Source organism: Megalopta genalis, chromosome 18, assembly GCF_051020955.1.
Source record: "Megalopta genalis isolate 19385.01 chromosome 18, iyMegGena1_principal, whole genome shotgun sequence".
Lineage (NCBI taxonomy): Eukaryota > Metazoa > Arthropoda > Insecta > Hymenoptera > Halictidae > Megalopta > Megalopta genalis.
Genome location: NC_135030.1, coordinates 661,083 through 684,354, shown reverse-complemented (window position 1 = coordinate 684,354; position 23,272 = coordinate 661,083). Strand labels below are relative to the sequence as shown.

The following is a 23,272-nucleotide window of genomic DNA, read 5'->3' as shown; positions in this document are numbered from 1 at the left end:
GTTCGATATTTATTACATCTTTCAGCGAACAGCATGAACTGTTCCTAACATTAGGTCTTTTTTCACTTGATTATAGAATCGAGTTGCAACATTGTTTCGTGATACACAAAGTTTCGAATAAATTGCTAAACACGATTTTACCACTTATTATTATTTATTACACACATTATTTTTCAATAATGAAACAGCAGCTTGGCTATCATGGAATAGAGCGTACACTTTTCCCGAATATTTTCATATTTCGATGAAATATCCGTTATACATAGTCTTATAGCACTCGCGTGGCGTGTATTAATATATCTCGTTGTAATTTATAGCCATCGCAGCCTCGGTGATTCAGACGACAACTACGCCGACTACCAATCCGTTGCCGGTACGACAATTTCCTGCCTTCGGGAACAATAGCAACGACTGTTCCGTAAGATTCTCGAGTACGAAGCACGAGCAGACCGGATACTGGACCTGCGCTGCAAGAACTTCCACGAATGATCCTTTCACCAGTACAGAACCTGCCAAGCTAAGCATCGTCAATGAGAATCAGGGTATGGAATGTTCATTGTTTCTTGAAACTGTTGATGCAAGATCGACGTTAATATTCGATATGATCAATCGGTCGAATAACGCTTCGTGATTTGATAATTCTCGTTTCGTGTTCAGTAGCATCCATTAACACTGATTCATGATGACATTAACATTAACATCCTTGGCGTTAACATTGCGACTGCCGAGCCTGTTTTGAAGAAATATGTTCAGGATGCCAACATTTCTTTCTTTTTAAATAGATAATAATAAGTAAAATATAATAGGTAGAAAACATTGAATAAATCCTTTGGTAATTATTTGCATTAGGAAAGACTTATTACAAAATTTTGATGAGACCTTGAAATACGTCGTCAAGATCAACATTCTGAACAACTTTTTGGTACACTTGTCGCCATCGCTCGGCTTTAGTTTTCGAGGTAATTGCGAAAATATATTTCAAATAAAAAAAAAGATATATATATAATATATAAAAATATATATATATTTTTTTATTTGAAATATATTTTCACAATATACATATATATATTATATATATTTCCTACTTACGACACGAGGGTCATTAGTTTCTCCTGTCTTACAGTTCACATTATTCAGCTCCAGATTTGTTTACACGACGCTCCTAAGCTTTTCGTATTAAATGTTATAAAGCAGCAAAGTTTGGCACAAAGTAATTTGATTAATGATTAACGATTGTGACCAACGTGAAATCATGTTCATGATTAATGATTATGGTTACTATGTAATCAAGTAATCATGATTAATAGATAGCATAAGTAATCGAAGAAAAATGTAATCGTTGGTCATGCTTAATACAATAATCATTATTCATGTCGATTATGATTACCTAGAACATTTAGTATTCTGGTAGTTAATAATAATCCTGGATAGATTCTCGAAAATCTGCTTATATTTCATTGTCTCAATGGAAGACTTTTTTTATTAAATAAAATAATTGGTAAATTATTACGGTAAATATTACGGTTTAAATAATGGTAAATAATTACCAATCCTTTTTTTCTTGGACGCGTCGTGGCGGGCGTCTACCACTAGATAACTCGTGGCTGGCAGTCAATGTGTTAAAACGGCAAATTAATTACAATACAAGAATTTAAACGATGTTTACACGTTCATACGTATGTTTACATGAATTTAATTTCTCGCAGCAGGTGTTAATTCACTAACCGGTAAGATGGGTTTCGATGTATGTATTCCAATCTCTAGCCTTAAAGATACATGTTAATGGACCTGGACATATATGGGACGACGTTATTTAAAATATTATTTATTTTATGATGATTTGAAATAATTATTTGAGATAATTTTGAAATGTTTCGTGGAAATTATACGATGATCTAATTACCAGCTGCTCTGACTCTTTTTTTACACCGACATCCTCATTGACATTTCTGCAAAGTAAAGAAAGAAAGAAAGTTAAATGATTATCGGATAATTAGAAACATTTTTCTGACAAATGACACTCCTTTTCCATCTTCCGCACCAAACGTGGAACGATTAATTCCTTTCACAGCAATACATACTAGGTGGACCCGGACAAAAATCTCTTAAAGATGAACGTTTTGAAGAAAGTTTGTGTGTGTGTGTGTGCTCGAGACAAATTGCTGAGAAGATTTCTTAAAATCAAATCTTCTCGTTGCATATTATTTCGAGGATTACGTCTTTATGAAGACAGAATTTTGCATAAAGCAAATTAATGTAAACGTTTCTTAAAATCAAATCTTTTTGTTGTATATTATTTCAAGGATTACGTCTTTATGAAGACAGAATTTTGCATAAAGCAAATTAATGTAAACGTTTCTTAAAATCAAATCTTTTCGTTGCATCTTATTTCGAGGATTACGTCTTTATGAAGACAGAATTTTGCATAAAGCAAATTAATGTAAACGTTTCTTAAAATCAAATCTTTTCGTTGCATCTTATTTCGAGGATTACGTCTTTATGAAGACAGAATTTTGCATAAAGCAAATTAATGTAAACGTTTCTTAAAATCAAATCTTTTCGTTGAATCTTATTTCGAGGATTATATCTTTCGTTATATCTCAAATAAAAAAACAAAATAATTAATTATTTCAAATTACTATTATTTCAAGTGGATCGATAGTATTTTTATTTTGAAAGAACAGCATTGAAGATAACAGTTTGCACTGAATTACATCAAATGTTTGGGACGGTGCTCATTTTAACATACAGACTAAATTGTTTCCAAAGTTTGAAAATGTGGTAGGAATGAAAATGAATAAGAACTGGAAAATAACACATACATTGTATAATTATTTACAAGGCGGATGACCATGTCGATTGCAATGACCATGAATCATGTTGTCGGCGGCATGTTACTAAACAACTTTTCCCGATACTGTACACGCGTTACCGCCGCTCGACCTTAGTCTCCAAGATATATTGGAAACTAAGGTTAGCACCTACGCCTATGTTGAAAATACAGAATGAACTATCATGTCTATGGGAAACCTAACATAGTATAACCTAGTATAGTGGATAAAAAAAAGTATTGGCACACTTCTGAAAAAGTATTGGCACAGCTTTTTTAAAGCTGGACTAAATGACTAGAATTCTTTTTTAGATGATAGAAGAACTAGTGTCCTTTTCGTTATGGACTCACATAAAAAGATAGTAGAAAAAATGTGCTGTTTTTAAAATTTTTTTCTCATTGTTCTCTCTCATTGTTCAGTAAACTGGCCCCAACATCTCCAAAAAATTGAAGCCAATTTTAGAAAAGTGTACCGTTTTGTTATAGGTGTACCAATATTTCTTTTACACACTGTACATTTTTTTTCAGGTAACCTAATCTAAGTGTGCCTAGGCCGGACTGTCGTATTACCATGGTTTACCTTTATCTTGATTAGGCAATTTTATGTTCACCACCGACTTAAACAACATTTTTCTGCAACGATAAAACGTGTGAAATCTAGAGTCACTGGTTCGGACTAATGATTTACAGTAATCACTCAAATGTTCGACCATAAGAATATAGTTATGGTTTCTCTATCCTTCTCTATACATAAAACATGTCACGATATATCTATATATATATAGATAATATATATACTATATGTTAATAAATAACAGATTTAAAATTATATATATTATATATATATTAAGAATAAATAACAGATTTAAAATTGTGTGAAACTAATATCTGGAACATTATCTATATATATATATATTCTTCATGTTTGTTTACGTGGAGCATGCTAGAATAATACAGTCGTCTGTACCACCCCCAGAATGTTAATATACCTGCAACCTAAGTTTAACAAATATTAATTGAAAACATCTCGTTTACTAAGCCGAACGACGGTGACGTGTACGGGTAAAAGTTGTTCAGAATGATGATACCTTGACACCATATTTCATGGTCATTGAAATCGTTGGGGGGTCAAGCTTAAAATCTGAAAAATCTTCAAGCCAAAATATCCAAACGGGCACGACAAAATGACTATGTATAGTAATGAAATGAACAACGCCTGTAAAATATTATTTCTAGCAAATACAGCTTGAAGTATTATTTTTCGTAAGTTTCGTATCCTTGGAAACCCCAATTCACAAATGTCTACTATTATTGTACAATAACAAAGAAGATTTACGATAACGATTCACGCTAAAAATGAATTGCATAAAGCACCGGCAACAAGAGATACAATGCGCATCTACGCTTGTTTTTAGGTCTTCAGATGGCATTTGCAAAATACGATAACATTGTCGAGGTACCGGCAGAATCCTCGGCGCAAATAATGTGTCAGATGAGGTCACCCGTCCGCGAGTGTCAATGGTCCTGGCGGCAGTTAAACCAATCGCAACCGTGGAATCTCGAGGTGAAACGATTCTCAGCTTTTGGTAACGACAGCACAGACTGTAGTATCAAGTTCAAGAATGTATTGCCAGGACAAGAAGGATACTGGACATGCGGCGCCAGGGTCGATCCGAATTCCTCATTCACGCAATCAAATCCCATTCGACTTCTCATATCAGGAGGTAAGAAAACGTGATGCTTGCAGGAAGGGAATATGCAATTTTTGTTAATCTTATGGTGGTGACGTATATGAAATTCACTCCTAACACTAGTGGTGATGTACAGGGTGTCCCAAAAATGTCTCGCAATCCGAAAGTGGCGGGTTCCTCGGGTCATTCGAAGCAACTTTGTCCTTTACAAAAATTTTCTCCGAGGCACCGTTAACGAGTTATTAACGAAAAACAGTGACCAATGAGAGGCGAGCTCGGCTGGCGCGAGGCGACCGAGCCAATGAGCGGAACCGGGCTTCGCGCGCTGGTTGGCTGGGCCGCCTCGCGTCGGCCGTATTCGATTCTCATTGGCCATTGTTTTTCGTTAATAACTCGTAAACAAAGCCGCAGATTGCATTTTCGGTAAGGAAAAAGTTGCTTCGAATGACCTCAGGAATCCTCCGCTTCTGGATAAAGTTAATTATGTCAGAAATGACCTCAGGAATCCCTCATTTCCCGGAAGTAACATCATTTTGGGACATTTTGTATACATATTTTCCCCGTTAATAAATCATTAAAGACAAAATGGATAAATTGAATTGTAAAAGGATTCGTTATGCGTAGATCTAAAGTCCGCATCGGTAAATTCATGTTAAATTCCTTCTATCAATGTTCGCGTATCTAAATTGTCTTCCTGTTCCTGCTGCTCAGTCGAGTTCGTCCAACTGTCCAGAGGAATTCAAGTAGCACCCGGTGAGTCAGTGCTGCTCAGATGCCTGGTGAACAAGCCAGTGGTTCAATGCGCGTGGTCTTGGAAGGCTACGAATTCCAGCCAAGAACCTTTGTTAGTGAAGGAATTTAGTCCGAACAAAGACGCCGATCACGACTGTTCCGTACGATTTAAAAACATTCTGTACGAAGAAGAGGGCTTATGGACCTGCGGTGTCCGGTTATCGCCCGAAGGAATTGTGCATGGGGCGCCCCCGGCGACCGTCAGCATACTGCCTACAGGTAATTAATTAGCCTTGGTGGTACATTGAAATCCAATCGAACTTGATATCAATTTCTTTGAACATCGACGCGCAGAAGCTTTCATACCAATCGGAAAGGTGTTTCCCAGTTTTTCGTCAAAACTCGCCCAAAACGTAAAGCTGCTCCCGTAGAACATGTGTCGTTAATCAAAATCCGTTCGTCTCTGGTCGTTCCAGCGAAAGTTAGCTTCGTTGAAATGCCGTCGGACACTTCTGCGCCGATTGGGACGGAGGTTTCGTTGAAATGCATAACGAGCAGTCGCGTCGAGAAATGTACGTGGACCTGGAAACCGCTTCACGGGGACGATCCAGAAGCCGTGGCACAGGAATTCCCGAGTAATGGCGACCTTGGTAGAGATTGTTCGCTCACCATACCACGCGTGTACACCGAAAAACAGGGTCAGTGGGCTTGCCAGGTGTCGATCAGTTCCCTGAACACAGTACTGTCCACCCCTTATGCCAAACTCACCGTCTTCGAACAAGGTAACTTCGTCATTTTTCATTCGTTCGAGTCCCGTGACACTGTTGCATTCAGTAGATAAGACACTCAAAAGATAGTTTAATACGTCCGAAACTAACAATAACTTCAGTAGTTATAGAATTTTAATTTTTAAATAAAGAGACTCTAAACGGGACTCTTCCCAACAAACGACAAATAGCAAAAGCCCTTTCTTATATAAAACTCCAGATATTTCTCAATGTAATCTAGTATGCTTAAGCTTAGGTAACCAGATTGTAACAACTGAAAATCGTAACACAAGATACGATGACTAGAAAACAAATTAACAAGTGCATACATCTCTCTTGCCACACAAAATCACGTACATGTATTGTGTAATATTATATCTGTGTAACATTAAATCTGTTTTGTTCTACGAAATCTAAAAACACGTGGACAACATGTTTAAATGATTTCGTTATTTATAAATGTATACAAAAAGTGTCTCGAAAGAAAGTGATATTATTCGGTGCCCCCCATTGGATCGATCCCTCTATCGATGTTGATTACGCATAGCTTCGGTCCTGCCGAGGAACCTCTGCAAGGATCTCATAGTGTCGGACAGTGTAACAATTGCAGACAAGGGAAATTTATTTTAAAAACCTTTTGTTCTAAGAAACGGGACGATAAGAACAAATAAAACATGGGGATTTAAGCAATTTACGACGAATATACTATTTTCCCTATAATACTGAACTTCGTTAACACGATAAAAACCTTATTAATTTCAAAGTTACATGTGTGATAACTTCAAAATTAAGATACATGGAACTTATGTTCATATCACATTTTTAACTTGCTTTGATGTTCGTGTATTATCCTTCGAAATATTGGCATGCTTTTACGAAACACCCTGTATAATTGTTACGATTGACTCGTACAAATGTTCATTATTAGCAACGATTATGCACAACTAAAAGAGAATTTTGATCATATGAAGGTATTACTTGCCAAAAAAATAATGATCGTCAAGGTTATTTTCCAGCGATTTTTATCGTATCGATCATTTCAACAGTAGAAACTTATATATATATAATATTATATTATTATATAATATATTATATATTATTATATAATATTATTATACATTATTATATATTATTCTTATATATTATATATTATATAATTATATATATTATATATAATTTATTTTTATATTATATTATATTTATAATTTATTTTTTATATTATATATAATATATTATATATTATATATATTATATTATATATTATATATATTATATAATATTATGCGAAATCTTTTTTCTTCTCAATTTTCCTAAACCGTGCCGATTATATTCCAGACGAGGTGAAATTCTCGGAGCTCTCGCAGGACATACAAATATCGTCCGGCGGTTCCGTCCTCCTCCGATGCGTGACCTCGTCGATGGTGGAACAGTGTCGATGGTCCCTGACGCCGGTGAACTCGAACACCACGGTGGTCGTGAAACAGTTCCCCGCGTTCGGGACCGAGGCGCGAGACTGCAGCGTCCGATTAAGCCACGCCCTCGCGGAACAGGAAGGACTGTGGACCTGCGGCGCCAGGATACGCGGCAGACAAAACTACACGGACGCGCCGCCAGCGAAGCTGAGCCTCCTGGAACCAGGTATCATCGAATCCTGAGATGGGTTCGTGATGTTCCTTCCACCGGTGGGGGTGTTAAACATTATTGAATCATCGATCTGAGGATCTCTGGTCGACGTAATCTCGCGCGACGCGTGACGCGACTATCGATACGCGTCCCACGCGAGAACATTGAAATCATGTGGTCGAAATCATCGGTCGGCCATAGATCCTGGAAGTGTGTACAGTGTCAGAGCGTAGTAGTGTTTTTTCTGTGTTTTACGTATTATTGTACAGGATGAGTCACCAGACTCTAGAACGCAAGGAACATTGTTTTCTGTTTGTTTTTTTTTTTAATTTATTGAAGCCGCAGAAAGTGGAGAAACATTCTGAAAATTGTTTAGTCCTCGTAGAAACGTGCGTATGTAGTATACACATTACGGAGAAAGAAGATTTACCCCGCTTAATTCTTCCTGGAATCAATAACATTCTCTGTCGGAAGTCGATGTGTGTGCGTCAATAGTTCTACAGTTGGTGACGATTCACTTACAGTTTACAGTATCATAATCATAATAATGTTTATAATCGCGACGGTATCTCGGTGCATGCTTTTTTGAATCATCGTCGCACTTTCATTCGCATCTACAACTTGTGAAGGCTTCGCATCACATTTCCTGTGGCATTCGTATCCTGTGAAATGTTTCGACTCAAATTGTCATATGACGTTGATTCAATTGAACGTTGATTGTTGCGATCGATATCACAAGAGGCAATATTTGTTCGTTGAAGCAGATTTCGATGAAGATGTTTGTCAATGTGTTCCGAGCTTTATCATTAAAGATCACGACAGAAGCAAATGGTTGGTATATTATATATATATTATATATATATATATATATATATATATATATATATATATATATCATATTATATTATATATATTATATATTATATATATATAACCAACATATAACCAACCAATATATATATATAATAATAATATTATATATTATATATATATATATATATATATATATATATCATATTATATTATATATATTATATATTATATATATAATATTATTATTATATATATATTGGTTGGTTATATGTATGATCTATTACGGACCTTAGCACCGTAAACTCACAAGAATTTCATTATAGCGTAAATCGTTGGTTTCCATGAAATTCCATTGAATTATAGTTTTCATGGAAATACATATCTTTTAGATGCACGATTTTCTAAAAGTCTATCACCTTTTCCAAACCCAAGTATCGAACTGAAGCTGGCCTAAAATAACATGTCTGAGAAACGACTTCAAAAAAATCTACAGTAAAATGGTATAAAATTGAGAATGAATACCTTCTAAAACCTTCTTCATTTATATTTATCGAACAACGTTGTCCTAACAATTCTTGTTAGCTTTTTTTTCAACAGAATTCTTGTCGCTATCTCTAACAATGTTCAGCACTGTTTGTGAACCGATGCAAAATCACTTTCACCTCTGGAAGAGGCGGTGATGATTACTATAACGTATTTATTAGAATCACAAAAAGAAACGCAACTAAAGTGCAACGATGTTATGCACGTCCCGCTTTACGGAGCTAGGTCATTCATAGTGCGAGTGATCTCACGCAAGATTTGATTTTAGACGACCTCGACGTACTTAAATCCCAAGGCTAGATCGAACAGTGATTTTTCAGACATTTTTCTAGAATGTCGAGCACCGAATATGAAAATTCGTCCAATTCGATCGGATCAAAAATTTGTTAAGAGAAGCACTCTCGTGCGCGTCGGTCCTCGATCTTATTTGCAATCGGACTACCCAGCTGGCAGTTTCATTGTTCGTTTCGGTACGATTTTTCTTTCGTATATTTATCGAAATCGATCGATAGCTCGGCATGCGGTTCGATTTCTCAAGATGTACTATCCAAACGCGTGTAGATTTGTACACATTTGCTTGGCATTGCAAAATTTTTGTCAGTGGAAACACGGTCGCACATCGCATGTTACACACGCGATGATTGAAGGAAGAGAGGATCATTATGCCCGGAAGCCTAACGACGAATTAACAGATCGCAATTCCATCCGTTTTCTTTATGTGCCAAATACGTTATTAGAGAGAACACTAAGCATGTATCATAGCTGGAGATTGTCCACACTAATAGCAATTAGTGTTTAATGAATCTGTTCTCGCTACGCAAAATATAACGGGTATGTTTTTTATCATGTTCGCATAGGCAAGCTCGCGAATGCGCATTTTTTCATCCGATAACACCTGTCATATAACGTCATTCATCCTCTCTTATTTATGTGCTCAACGACAGGGCTACGCTCAAATGACTTCGCATTTAGTATACTCGATGGCCGAGACGTATACGGACGTCGAGCTAACCGTATAAAACTGTTATACGCATTTAGTATAACCGTTAGTATTAGTCTTTATCGGCGTATTATTTATTGTCGAAAACCGTTGTTGATGGCAAAAGTGTTCAAGACCACGCTTTGAAAAAACACTCCCTGCCAAAATTTATCTTGAAGTATAATACAATCTGTGTAATGCAATCAAAATATAATATAATATAAAGCAATTATATATATAAAACAATAATATATATATATATATATATATATATAATACAATATAAAACAATTATAATACAATAAGTATAATACAATCTGTGCGACGTCATTTTGTGTAACCTCGGCGAACACGTAGATTGCTACGTATAACGCGAATATGCACATTACGAAGTCTTTTTTCTTGTCGTTTAAATTTGGAACTTTTAACAAAAAAAAAGGTTGAATATGTTTTAAACCAATAATTCGATCTCATGTTTGAGCAATAAAATTGTCGAATCGTAACTAACAATGTTTTTTTTCTATTATTTAGAAAGGTATAATTTGATAAAAAAAATCATTCCTTCTTACAATTAGTGCAGATAAACTATAAATTTCATTAGATTGTTTTGAGCTTACAATTGGAAAACAAATATACGACAGCTAAAATGGATAGTTATTATGAATTATCCTTTCGATTAACAAAATCCGAGGGTTTTTTCAAAGCAACGGTGTTCGGTTTGCAAATAGTTTTAATAAACGGCGAAGTAGTTTTTTTCTATGGCTCAACGCAGAAGTGGTATATGTGCATGATCGCACGTTCGTAATGTATAAGATTCGAAGCGAATTAGCTATTGATTATTTAAAGAAGGACTACGCATAAAACTTTAATATTAAGATTAACCATATTTATTTACTAACTGGTAGATCCTTAAAGAGACTTTTGTTCGCTAATAAAATTTCGAATTCGTTAGATGAACTCTGGATTCGTCTAGACGAACCCGGCAACACTGCGAAAGTTTCTTTCACGTTTCAACGTAGCGTGATAAGACCACAATTTTAGGATATTACGATACATTCTTATTATACTCATTATATCCAGCTATATGCTAAATTTAACGTTAAGTAGACAATTTTTAATGTTAAGCTTCTCCTTTTACGAGTATGTTCGCCGTCGTTCCGAGCAATGCGACTTTCTCGTTGCTCTATAGTCAGGTCTGGGCAAGTCGCGTCTCTCTTCCCCCTCTTACGTGCTTCGTAGCGCGCCCCCACTATGCACCTTCGACGTCCCTCGCACACTCACGTGACACCATCGCTTGCGGTGCGGAGTATTAGCATTCACGGAACCGAAATAGTGGTGAAAGAGAGGGATCGGTGATGGGAGCTTGCGGTTCGCGGTCGAAATGATTCGCCCAGACCTGCTCTATAGACTATGATTCACAAATTCAATGACAGTACGACAGTATCCGAAGCGTATTACCGTACTTCTGCAAGACATAAAGTGGTACTTTATGTATCAACGAGCAATGCGTGTAACAAATCAAACATTAGAACGCTTCAATTAATTAACTAATATATCCTCGTGTGCCATTGAAGTATTGTTAAGTTCCCAAAGTGAGCAAATTCGAGAATCGGTTTACCCAGACTGAATCGTACGTTTTTTGCGCGTTTAAACGTCGGTCCCCGGCATTGTAAAACATTACTTTGAATAAATGGTAATACGAAAACTTCATTGTCCTATTTCTTGGATTCGATTGCCATTATATAAATTTAAATGCATCGGATACCTTTTAGTTCCAAGAGCTGGACTCGAGCACGACTCGACAACGTAAAAGTGAAGATGTATGTGTAATAACTAACTATGTCGAGCTGTGACGGTCAAGATTCGGAATTTAAAGGGATACCGCATCCAGCAAAAAATAAATGTGCGTTAAAGAAAATTACATTTTTTAGTAATTGTCCTCTTATCTTTATAATTAGAGCATTATTTTTCTCGTTAAAATGAGTCCAGACGTGGTGAAAATCGGATTAAATTAAGCTACTCTTGGATAAATTAATAAGCAATCTATGACAATAAGCTCTTCGATAAACGTAATCTGATTTATATCATATCTGGATTCAGTTTAACCAAAAAAAGCTATTGGTACTGCAATTATGAAAGTAAGATCAAAATTGAACTGAAAATAAAATTTTCATTCTCACGTGGTTTCTTTGTTCAGTCGCGGCATCCTATAGATGTAAGCATGTAAGTATGTCCCCCGTTGCCTTTCACTATAATCATTCTTTGTCCTTGTCTACTAAGTTAAGGCCTTGTCAAGCTCGAAATTCTACGGCGGGGAAGAAAGTAAATTTTTCATAACGTTAAAAAACAACAAAAATATTTAGGCGGCCTTCTACAACTGTGAGATTTTGCCTGTTGTTCCATTGTGTTTGGCAACGTTCTGGTAATTTCTAACTTCTGGATGAATTCATTGTTGTGCATTTTTCGAGATTCGCTATGTTATGTGAAATACTATTCCTGACGATAAGTATTTGGCCAGCAGCAACAGGAATGAATGAATTTAAGAAAACGAGCCTCAAATGTTACAACAAAAGTATCAAAATCTTGGCAACTTTAAATTGGATATAACAGAGTGAACAAAGAAAACGATGCTTAGAAAAAGGTATTTGGCTAAGCGAGGTCCTGGAAAAAATATTCATTTAATATAATAATATATTATTATTATTATTTAATATTATAATATATTATTATTATATTAAATGAATATTTTTTCCAGGATTTCGCTTAGCCATAATAATATATTACATAATAATAATATTACAATAGTATATTATTATATTAAAAATAAAATGAGGCGAACAATGATTTGCTTTATATTCGCAGTATCCAACATCGCGACATTTTTGATTGTTTTAACGAGTGCTGATGATGCTGATTTCATAGAATTTTCTATTTTATCGATGAAAATGTTCTCCTTGATAATGCATTGCTTCGCCATTCTTATTCTTCTCTACCGCCTTCGTTTTTAGTGTATTAATTTTTCTACTCTATTCACAACGGACAGTGATAGAAATTGATCAATTTTGGTCTTGATTAGCAATGAAAATTCTTTGTACGGGCTATGTCACGAGGGGTCAGAAATGCATAATTATTTACGCTGGAGATGATTAACCATTAATCCCATCAACCATGGAATAATTTTCAGCTCGTATAGCGGAATATTTTCCAAAAATCCTTACAAATTATTGTGAGTAATCCACTGTTGCTATATGTGAATACGTATGAACTGAACACCCTTCATATTGCAAAGAGTCACACGAAACTGCTTGTGCACAACTCGAGCACCAAATGCACACTCTCATTTTGATCTATGTTCCTTCCGGAGGATTTGCACCAAGGAAGATACTTCGATGCTATATCGGTAATTGTGTTCGCAAGGAATAAAGCAAGGAATAAAAAAGATGAAACACTGACTATAACACAGGATCGATGATTTTTAGAACCGGTGACAATGGCAGTGTGGGCTGTGCCCCATCAAATGGTCACGCTAGCATGCAAAGTGGAAACTGTGCTATCGGAAGTGCAATGCCACTGGATTTATGCGTCGAAGATTCATATTTATCAAAATATGAGTGGAAACAGAAGGTACTTCAAAATTTTGTATCCGTGGTATTTAATAAATTCGGATTCATTTATGCATTTCTCTGAATTTTTAGACACAATATTCGAATGAACTATGGTACAGGTCTGTGCACGTTAGAATTTAAGCCCGATCAATCCGATTTGGGACTTTGGACGTGCAAGTTCACTGTACCTAACGAATACGGCGATGCGGAATTGGGCAGCGCGTCTGTCGTTGTGCTAAATAGTTTAGGTGGTACGTGGTTTTTGATATTTAATCTTACTTAACAATATATATGTAATATATATATTGTTATATATATTATTATATAATATATATATATTGTTATATAATATATAATATAATATATTATATACATAAATGCCGAGTGTACAAACCCTGGTAGTAAGTATTTGTCCAGAAGCAACAGTAACGAATTATTTTTAAAAGGCAAGATTGTTTACACCTCAAATACCACGACAAAAATATGAAAGCCTCGGCAACTTTAAATTGAACATGTATTCAACAAATACGCGACACACAGTGACGCGGTGGTTCATATAGTCGAACCGCGTTGCGGTCCGCGATCCTCATGTTGCGTGCCGGTTAATTCCGAGCCCTGCTCTAGAGTATATTATCAATTTCTTATTTTTTATTTGTACTATTATGAAACTATTAGTGAATCAAATCTATTTCTAAGTAAATCTGTTCTTATGAGAAATCTCCATATATTTGTTACACATAGGCACATGCAGTTTATCTACTATATTTATTTTAGGCAAAATTTTATTTTTGCACGTTTCATATCTTTTAAGTTGTTCAGTAAAAAATATTAAATAATGTCCACATTTAAGCATACTCAATTTAATTCTAAATACTATAAGTCATACTTCATTTTTTTATTCTAGATGAGAGGCTGGGATGGATAGTAGGCACCTTAACTGCTGTGATTTTGTTTCTGATGATTATTGTAGTTGTCTTAGTGGTTTGTAAAGCGCGTCTATTTGTCTGGAAGTCGACACGTATTTTGGAAACCATACCTCCATCGGAGAAAAAACGTATCTCACGAATAAACGAGGAACGCTATTCGGTGAATCCAACAAAAACTCCTGCTGTACGAATTAATGATAATGATCTAGATACACAAAATGTATCGAGTATTGATAACATTATACCCAACAGAAGTCCCCATTTATATGAAAAAGTTACTAAATATAGAAACCCATCTAAAGTATATGAAAATATTCAAATGTAAATGATAAACTTTTCAGTGTTACAAAGAATAAGAATTATCTTATTGTGTAAATAAAATTTTAACAAAATATACTTAATATACATAAATGTAAATATTACTAGATTTAATAATTGCTTAATTTGTAAAATCCATAGGAATGAAATGTATTTGTAACGAATAGATAAAATTGGAAAATATGTATATTTTTTATCGTACACATGTTTTTACAAAAGTTAAACTAATATTTACAAATTATTTGAGAGCATCTAATTGCGACTGTATTTTCTCTAAATTTTGATATAGATCAGTTAGCCCCTTTTTATCAAATTCAACTGTTAATTGAGATTGTTGTTCTCCTACCAAGTTTAATTGCAATAATGCCATTGGACGTACATCCTTTTTAATAGCAGACGATGCAGCTTGAATATTCAAACACCAATCGATATCTTTGACCTGAAATAAAATAATATATTTTATGACTTAAGATGTTAAGAACCTTTTTTTTAAATGTATAAGCTCTATGAACATTCTTATATAACACACCTGAATAGGAAATATTGATTCTTGTCTGAAATTATCTATTATTCCTTTACCATATGCTATCCAAGCATTCAAAAATATTTGAATTTTTTCATTGTCAGCTTGAAAAGTGTCTTTTAAAGTTATCTCCATAGACTGTGGTTTTATAATATTACGTGCAGCTTGTTTGTAAATTGTTGTTATTGCTTCCAAAAGAATAGCTAAATCATCTTTATTTAAATTTAATGAAACTAACAGCTTTTCTTCTTCCTCAACACTGAATACTTTTGCAGCTGCACCGGATTGAAGGGTTTGGCAGATACGATTTATGAGTAATCGAAATTTACTATTATCTATTCCATTTACTATGTCTAAGCCTTGTTCGAGTCTAAAATAATACATATTAAATATTCAATATATTGAATTTTTACATTTAATATTTATAAAATATCTACTTTGAACACCTTTTAGGTATAATATCATTTATTTCAAAAGTATTGTGAAATTACATTATTGTGTTACAAATACTACCGCGGAGTCACTGTGATCCAAGTTGCCATATTAATCAACGTTTATATATTAAACAATAATTTCCATATGAAATGTTGATAATGTCAATAAACACAACTTAACATCATCTATCCATTGACAACTATCTTTGACTCAGTGATGTACACGGGCTACAGGAAGGAAGAAGATAGACTGACGTCTTCGTTTCTGTCCGTTCCCATTTACCGTGTCCCAGCGCACGATGGTGGCGGTTTGTAGCGACTACATAGCAATTTAACGCGCGTGATTCAAATCACAGTACTTTTGATCAAAATACGCGGCAGCGTATTGACGCCAAATACATATGTGTATGCTGAACCCTACCGCGTGTATGCATTTTTTTTACCGGAGTCGAAGACCGATCTAACCTAAGATGAAACTTACTTCACTAATATCTCAGCAGTATTTGCTAATTTTAAAGAAAAATACTGGACTACTGCGAATAAATTTTCTTATCTTAGTAAGTATCTTTTTACTGTTTATATTTGATATTATATTGCATAACCTATAACCTTGACGAAATGAATATTTATTGTTTATTATTACTCAAGTCAATTTAGATGATCTCGTACGCAATTTGCATCTGACGAAGTATCAGGCACAGTTTATGAGATCTCGGCTTCAGGAATGGAATTGGCTGCACAAATCAACGAACGTGACGTATTATAGGAAACGAAATCAAGTACAGGAATAATTCTTCAGAATGTATGAAAACCTTTGTATATGTGAGAGATTTAATCATGATCCTCAAGAATTGAGATTGTTTATTGATTCACCGAAAAGTAGCTTAAAAACCGTTTTATTACACGTTGGCAACATTTTTCTATCAATTCCAGTCGCATACACCAGGCACATGAGAGAATCATACGATTCCCTTAAATTAATTTTAAAATACATAAAGTACGAACAATACAATTGGAATATCTGTGGAGATTTAAATGTAAATAGAAATGCTACTTGGGGCCTGCAAATGGGATATACAAAATATTGTTGCCTTCTCTGTGAGCGAGTGATTTCGGGCCAAAGAATGTTATGTACAACAATTTAGTTGATCTTAAAAAAGTATATTTGCCACCTTTATATATAAAATTAGGGCTTATGAAAAACTTTGTCAAGGCCATGGATAAAATCAAAATTTGCTTATTTATCAGAAGCAAAAATTAATGAAGGCGTGTTTGTAGGACTTCAAATAAGAAGTTTAATGGCAGATGATGATTTTCCAGATAAATTAAGTGATCTCGAAAAAGCAGTATGGACTTCCATTAAGCAAACAACAAAACATTCTCTTAGCAAACAGAAATCAGAAAATACATTGCCATTATGAATGAATTATTACAAAACTGTGAAAGACTTGGGTGTAATAGACGCGGGTCGATGTACGCCCGACTTTAAACCGCGGATTGGCGACGGTGAAGGTCCTATCGTTTTGTCCAACACTGTAAATAAATAGACTCGTCACGATCGCCGAGTGCTGCACGTTCTTTTGCTAAGAATAAACGTCTTATCGCGCTTATGCTTGCCTCAACGCTGGAAAAACCAATATCAATTATCAGAGAAGATTATAAAACGTTGGGGTAGCATACGAGACAAGTATAGTCCTCGCATAGACGCCGACGGTGCACGATGTTTCATCTTGTTTCTTTGGTTGTGACTTTGTGTCTGACAGTGACAATCTTGGGTAAATATTATTCCTTTTCATTAACGCAATTATTCAATACTTATCACTTTGAATTTTCTTCTTGATTCATCTAACAATTCTTCCATTTTATTCTGTCATAGTATTCATGTTGGTATGCAGTATTGGGGAGAATAAAGTAAAATGAAACGCTTAACTTTATAACAGAATAATAAAAATTAGAAGGCAAAAGTCCTAAAGGTCCTCATAGTAGCCCTAAGCAAACCTTTGACTACAAGAAAGAGAAACAGTTTATTAATGAAAGTATATGGCTACAAAGGAAAATAAGATTTTCTGCAAATATTGAAGTATTGTTGTATTTAGTTAACAAGTACTTTATTTATAATATAGAACAGAAATAAATCGAGATCACGTTGATCATGTACTATAAGACCCAGTGTATACATCCGTTATTCGAACGCGTGATACCGGAATTAAGGTTTGAGACTGCAATTTAAAAGTAGCAATGCACGCACACCTTCGGTAACGCAACGGCACCTTACGTTCTTCTTGCACGCATTTTGAACTGCAGTTGAACTGCAGTTGGAGATAAAATCTCACTGAACTCAAAGCACTGTGGTGAAAGAAGTGTGAGGCTGCATTGTGTAAATTTAACCGTACGGATTTCATGTAGATTTAACCGCGTAGCTCACAAATTGTATCTAGTTAGACTTTATTAATGATCACTTGCATTTCAATGTTATAGCGGATTGTGATGTCTCTATCGCATACAATTACTATGGAGACCTGAAAGATCCACAGCCATTGATCCTAGCGGAGAATGGCGATGGTTTTTTCTACCCGAATAGGGGACGGATGTTGATGCTCCAATCAGGACAGTCTGTTCTCATAGCGTGCCCTGGCGACAAAAATAAAATTGTCGGCACTAATGTCAAAGAAGCGACAGCTACCTGTCAAAATGGTAAAAATTTTGACGTCAATGGTGTGACTCGACAATTCTCAACAATAACTTGCGAAAGCAATCCTCAAATTAGCACCAGGATCCTGACACAAAAATGTCTCGGAGACAAGATTTCCATTGCCGTTGGATACCAGTTGACTAACAAGTTCTTGACAACGTACGAAGTCTGCAGGAACGACAACACTTACGAAACTTACTATTCGAAATTCAAATTGACTAAAGCTAACCAAGGTCAATCTCGCTATCCCAGGTAAATTAATTTACAAATTAATATCGAATATTTTTAACATATTAATTGCTCAGCGTCTGAAGATAGTGCCTTGGTAATTAACGATCTTATTACAAAACGCATTTGCTAAGAATTCTCTTGGAAAATATTTTTCGTCGATCCGATTCCTGAACAATCATGTTCTTTTTAAAGTTTCGAGGACCTTAGTTGAATATGTTGCTAATGTCAACTACGCTTCCGATTTTTAAGTAAAATAGATAGTTTCCGCGTTAAATGCAGTTCAATAACAATGTACTTCATCTTTAATCAACTCTAATTGGAAGTGAGTTAACAGTAAAGCTGCTAATTAGTTGCTGAAGACTATCAGTCATGTTCAATATCAATGTCCAGTGAACTACAGATTATGGCTAATTAAAAAATTTAATCTATTTAAGCTAGATAATGAATAGACAATGGTCAATGTAATAATTGACATATAGAAAAACAAATCGTATTGGATTTGAGATTTCATCATTGATATGTTGTTGACAAACGAGAAGATCGGTTCCTTATCACAGTTATCAGTCCATTAAGAAAGTATGCACAAGATGTTTATCAGTATGTGAGAATCTTTTTGATAACACAATTCGTTTATCTTTTATCATTCATCTTATTTTGAAGACACTGTCGATGCATTGATACGATGTTCCTCGTCATTGTGATTGACACAATTTTTCATTCATCTTAAAAATTAAATTTTGTCGTATTGAACATAAAAACACTACAATGACCTTTAGCCCTTCAGTCTTGATTCTATTATCCAATAATTCAGGAATGTCAATTTTTTCGATTCGCTTACAAACCTCAATAAATCTATTTTAAAGCACGAGTTGATAGCGCAATCAATCTTACATTGACAGAAGCTTGGACTGATCTTATTGTTTGCAAAGAAAACGATTTTGCAAGATGGATCGCTGTATTTATTTCCACATAGATTGAGCAAATTTGGAAACAGATTACAAAGACTATTCGCAATTAACAAGAAATCTTAGCAAACTCACACAAGATTTTGCAGCAAAAGTTGAAAGAAATTATCTGCAACTAGACTGTTACCGTGATCAACTTTATCATGTAGCAATTACAATGCCATCCTGATTTCAGACCAACATGGCGAGCAGAGAACCACTTCAATGGAATGGATGTGGATCGACTCTACTACTGGGAGACCCAGCGCACAGTAATCCAAAATCTTCTGGGCTCTAATGCGCCAGCAGCTAAACGCGTGAACAAGCAACTGTTCCTCTCACGAGGACACCTAACTGCCAAAGCTGACTTTGTCTACGGCAGTCAGCAGAACTGTACCTTTCAATACCTAAACGCAGCTCCACAATGGAGCACCTTCAATTCGAAAAATTGGGAAGTCCTGGAATCATCCGTCAGGAACTTCACGCAGGCTAAGTCTTTGGACCTGGAAGTCTACACTGGTGTCCACGGAGCAATGACGATGGCTGATATCCACGGGAATCAGCGAGTGATAACGATAACATACCGACACTCGAAGCCGTTGTTAGTGCCGAAATTCTTTTGGAAGATCATCTATCATCGGCCCAGCAGGAAAGGCACAGCCTTCGTGGGTCTGAACGATCCCTTCATCACAAACGCCACGCCGGATTTATATCTGTGCACTAACAGGATCGACTCACACATAACGTGGCTTTCATGGTTGTCAAACTACACCCAAGGTCTTTCGTATGCGTGCACCGTTGATGATCTCAGATTGCAAATTCCTACAATCCCTCCGCTGAAAGTGGTGGATATATTAATATAACTGAATAGTTGAGATAGATTGGGCCAACAGGACCTCTTGAAATACAGTATTCTCTCCGTAAGAGGGACAGATGTTCAGCAAATATTAAAAGGCTTGTGCAAGATCGGCCTTACAAATTCAAAAATCAAAATTTCTTATTTTCGAATTTTCGTTATCGAAACTTCTACATTTTTCACCTCGTTTCGCTGAAAGCCTCGTGCTGCGAGCTCTCGAACTTCGCGCCGTCACCTCTCATTGGTTAGTGTTTTTCGTTAATAACTCGTAAACAAAGTCGCAGATTGCATTTTCGCAAAGGAAAAAGGTACTTCAAATGACCTCAGCTACCCCTCATTTTCGGCTGTTAAAATAATTGTGGAACACCCTGTATGTATAGAAAGATCAATTATATGAAATATTAAAAATAGAATGTAAGACTGAAAAAAAAGAATGTAACCTAGATTTAAGTAACAAAAAAAACTAATTTATGTTAATATTTGATTAAAGAAATATTTTTTGTTTTGTTTTGTTTGTAAGGAAGATGCAACGAAAGTACAAAGAAACTGTGAAATGTTCGGAATATGTACATCTGTATAGTAGAAATATGTACGACAGAAATATTTAAATACTTAAATAATACTACTTAATGTACTTAAAACCGAACCTGAACCTCAGTATAGTATAGATCTCCCACGAGCGAACACACGTGCAAAAGCAAATAAGAAGTACATTGTTGAGATTAAACAGCACGTTTCAAACTATTGCCGTGCAGTCATCAATTCCTAGTTCTCAAAGATCCAGTATAGGGAGAAAAGATTACTGTAGAAATCCGTCATAATATTGTAGGATCGATGGCGCCACCGAGCTATCCCCCCATTCCGCACCGCTAGGAAATTTGGTAGGCACCAGTTGCCACCACAAACTATAAAGTAAGCAGACTCGTATGCACATCTATGTGGCCAATAATCTATGGTCAACCGTCAGAAAATTTAAACTAGATCGGAACCAATAAGAACACAATAAGGCTAGACTCCCAAGCGAGAAGATAACGGTAGAGAACACAGTTGGACTTACGGGGGCTCTAGAATCGAGAATCTGAATTATCTAAACCGCCATATTGAATTTTAATTCGTCCAAGTTTGCAGCTAACTTAGCCGGTAGACAAAAAAGTGCCCCCACTCTTCTCTATAGAGTCAACGGTCCCTGAATCTCTCTAATCCTAAGTCCGTGGTATTAGAGCAGCTTCAAAATAGAGATGCAGTGCCATGCAGTGCTACAATACTAAATCGATAATTGATCTTGAAGTATTTTTCTAAGAGTCATGTTATGATAAGTTTAATCTTTTTTAATTCAGATGCGTAATATTCGTTAAATATTACATTCGCTTGAAATTATTAATTTTCAGACAATTTTATAAATCGTTACATAAGAATGATTTGTACGCATGGCTTAAGATGGTACAGAAAATGCCTTCAGTTAACTTTACCTTCTTATTTGCAAAAGGGTAATATAGAATAGTTTATTATTACTTTCGATATAAATATTGGTATTAATCATAGGATTATTAACAATCATTATATCATCTTATAATTATTAGAAAATTTGTATTGTTTGATTGATTATAGTGAAAATAGTAAACTTCTTTTTTAAATATTCTATTTTTTGTGTTTTTTTAAAAATATATTTTGTATATATTAATAGAGAGAGAGAGAGAGATTGAAATTTAATTACATGAAATTCTTATACTAAATTTTCTTTGACAGCCAATACATCTACATCAAATGCAGGCAACGATAATTCAGTCAATCATATTGTTTGGATAGATATGGAAGTACGGTGGTATTAGAAATATGCTTTTATATATATTCATATTCGGTATTTATAATGTATATTTTATTATTATTATTTCATCTTATATTTTAGATGACTGGACTTCATGTTGAAACATCCCATATAATGGAAGTTGCCTGCATAATTACAGATAAAAACTTAAATGTTATAGGTGATGAAGTAAATATAGTTATACATCAACCGGATGAAATACTAGATAATATGAATGATTGGTGCATGAAGCACCATAAAGAGGTAAATGTGTTCAAAAATTCTGCTAACTACTAAAACTTAAGTTACATTAAAAATGGAGAAATAATTTTTCTCAGAATTAGGTCAATTATTTTAATATTTAGACAGGTTTAACCGATGAATCACGTTTAAGTAAAACTAGTGTACGAAATGCTGAAAAAGTTCTACTTAATCATCTACAAAAGCATGTAAAAATAGGATCATGTCCACTTGCAGGCAGTTCTGTTTATATGGATCGTATGTTCTTATATAAATATATGCCGTCGGTTAATAATTACTTGCATTACAGACTTATAGATACCTCTACTCTCAAAGAATTAATAGTGTAAGTATTGTATGTGCAACAATTTTTACGAATGCAGTAATAATATTACGAACTTTTTATATTTTAGAAGGTGGAACTTGAATGTTCCTGAGTTTACAAAGAGTGCTGAACACAGAGCATTGTCTGATATAAAAGAAAGCATAAAAGAACTAGAATATTACAAAAAAAATCTATTTAATTTATAAACATTACACCGTATAGTCGTTATACTTATGCATTGATTATTGAATTAATGTAACAAGTTTTTATAGTAATTAATAAAAACTTTCAATATATCTCCTAAAAAATAGACTTACTGATCGTAATTTGTTAAATATTACTTTTTTATTGCCTGATTTATTAAGAACAATCAACTTAAAAACGGTCATAGTAACG

The 23,272-nt window shown here is 34.8% G+C and overlaps 4 protein-coding genes across 10 annotated transcripts in view; 3 read left to right on the top strand and 1 right to left on the bottom strand.

Moving 5' to 3' along the window:
* LOC117228409 (uncharacterized) overlaps positions 1–14,926 on the top strand; it is a 38,208-nt gene extending 23,282 nt beyond the window's left edge. For all 3 annotated transcript variants that reach the window (XM_076527273.1, XM_033484147.2, XM_076527274.1), the window contains exons 4-11: positions 318–542; positions 4,246–4,554; positions 5,233–5,532; positions 5,730–6,035; positions 7,356–7,658; positions 13,458–13,602; positions 13,674–13,834; positions 14,488–14,926. In XM_076527273.1, coding sequence (XP_076383388.1) covers positions 318–542; positions 4,246–4,554; positions 5,233–5,532; positions 5,730–6,035; positions 7,356–7,658; positions 13,458–13,602; positions 13,674–13,834; positions 14,488–14,834 — 2,096 coding nt within the window. In that variant the 3' untranslated portion in view covers positions 14,835–14,926. The remainder of the gene's footprint in view (positions 1–317; positions 543–4,245; positions 4,555–5,232; positions 5,533–5,729; positions 6,036–7,355; positions 7,659–13,457; positions 13,603–13,673; positions 13,835–14,487) is intronic.
* A 69-nt stretch (positions 14,927–14,995) lies between these two features.
* Positions 14,996–16,040, bottom strand: Vlet (COMM domain containing 10 protein valette). Its single transcript, XM_033484146.2, has 3 exons — positions 15,864–16,040; positions 15,357–15,720; positions 14,996–15,266 (listed from the first exon to the last, which is right to left on the bottom strand). Exons 1-3 carry the CDS (start codon positions 15,890–15,892, stop codon positions 15,066–15,068), a joined length of 594 nt encoding a protein of 197 aa, XP_033340037.2. The 5' UTR covers positions 15,893–16,040; the 3' UTR covers positions 14,996–15,065.
* Positions 16,041–16,189: 149 nt separating this feature from the next.
* On the top strand, positions 16,190–21,129 carry LOC117228407 (salivary endonuclease). 5 transcript variants are annotated; one of them, XM_033484144.2, is made up of 6 exons: positions 16,190–16,341; positions 16,433–16,586; positions 17,105–17,559; positions 17,661–17,995; positions 18,263–18,728; positions 19,848–21,129. In XM_033484144.2, exons 5-6 carry the CDS (start codon positions 18,373–18,375, stop codon positions 20,512–20,514), a joined length of 1,023 nt encoding a protein of 340 aa, XP_033340035.2. In that variant the 5' UTR covers positions 16,190–16,341; positions 16,433–16,586; positions 17,105–17,559; positions 17,661–17,995; positions 18,263–18,372; the 3' UTR covers positions 20,515–21,129. The 5 variants fall into 5 exon arrangements, with proteins under 5 accessions (XP_033340035.2, XP_033340034.2, XP_033340031.2 ...); XM_033484143.2 differs by having other exon boundaries at positions 17,661–18,173; XM_033484140.2 differs by lacking the exon at positions 17,661–17,995.
* A 400-nt stretch (positions 21,130–21,529) lies between these two features.
* LOC117228398 (oligoribonuclease) lies at positions 21,530–23,188 on the top strand. Its single transcript, XM_076527275.1, has 6 exons — positions 21,530–21,794; positions 21,896–21,994; positions 22,254–22,321; positions 22,414–22,575; positions 22,677–22,897; positions 22,965–23,188. Exons 2-6 carry the CDS (start codon positions 21,922–21,924, stop codon positions 23,080–23,082), a joined length of 642 nt encoding a protein of 213 aa, XP_076383390.1. The 5' UTR covers positions 21,530–21,794; positions 21,896–21,921; the 3' UTR covers positions 23,083–23,188.
* The last annotated feature ends 84 nt before the right edge of the window (positions 23,189–23,272 follow it).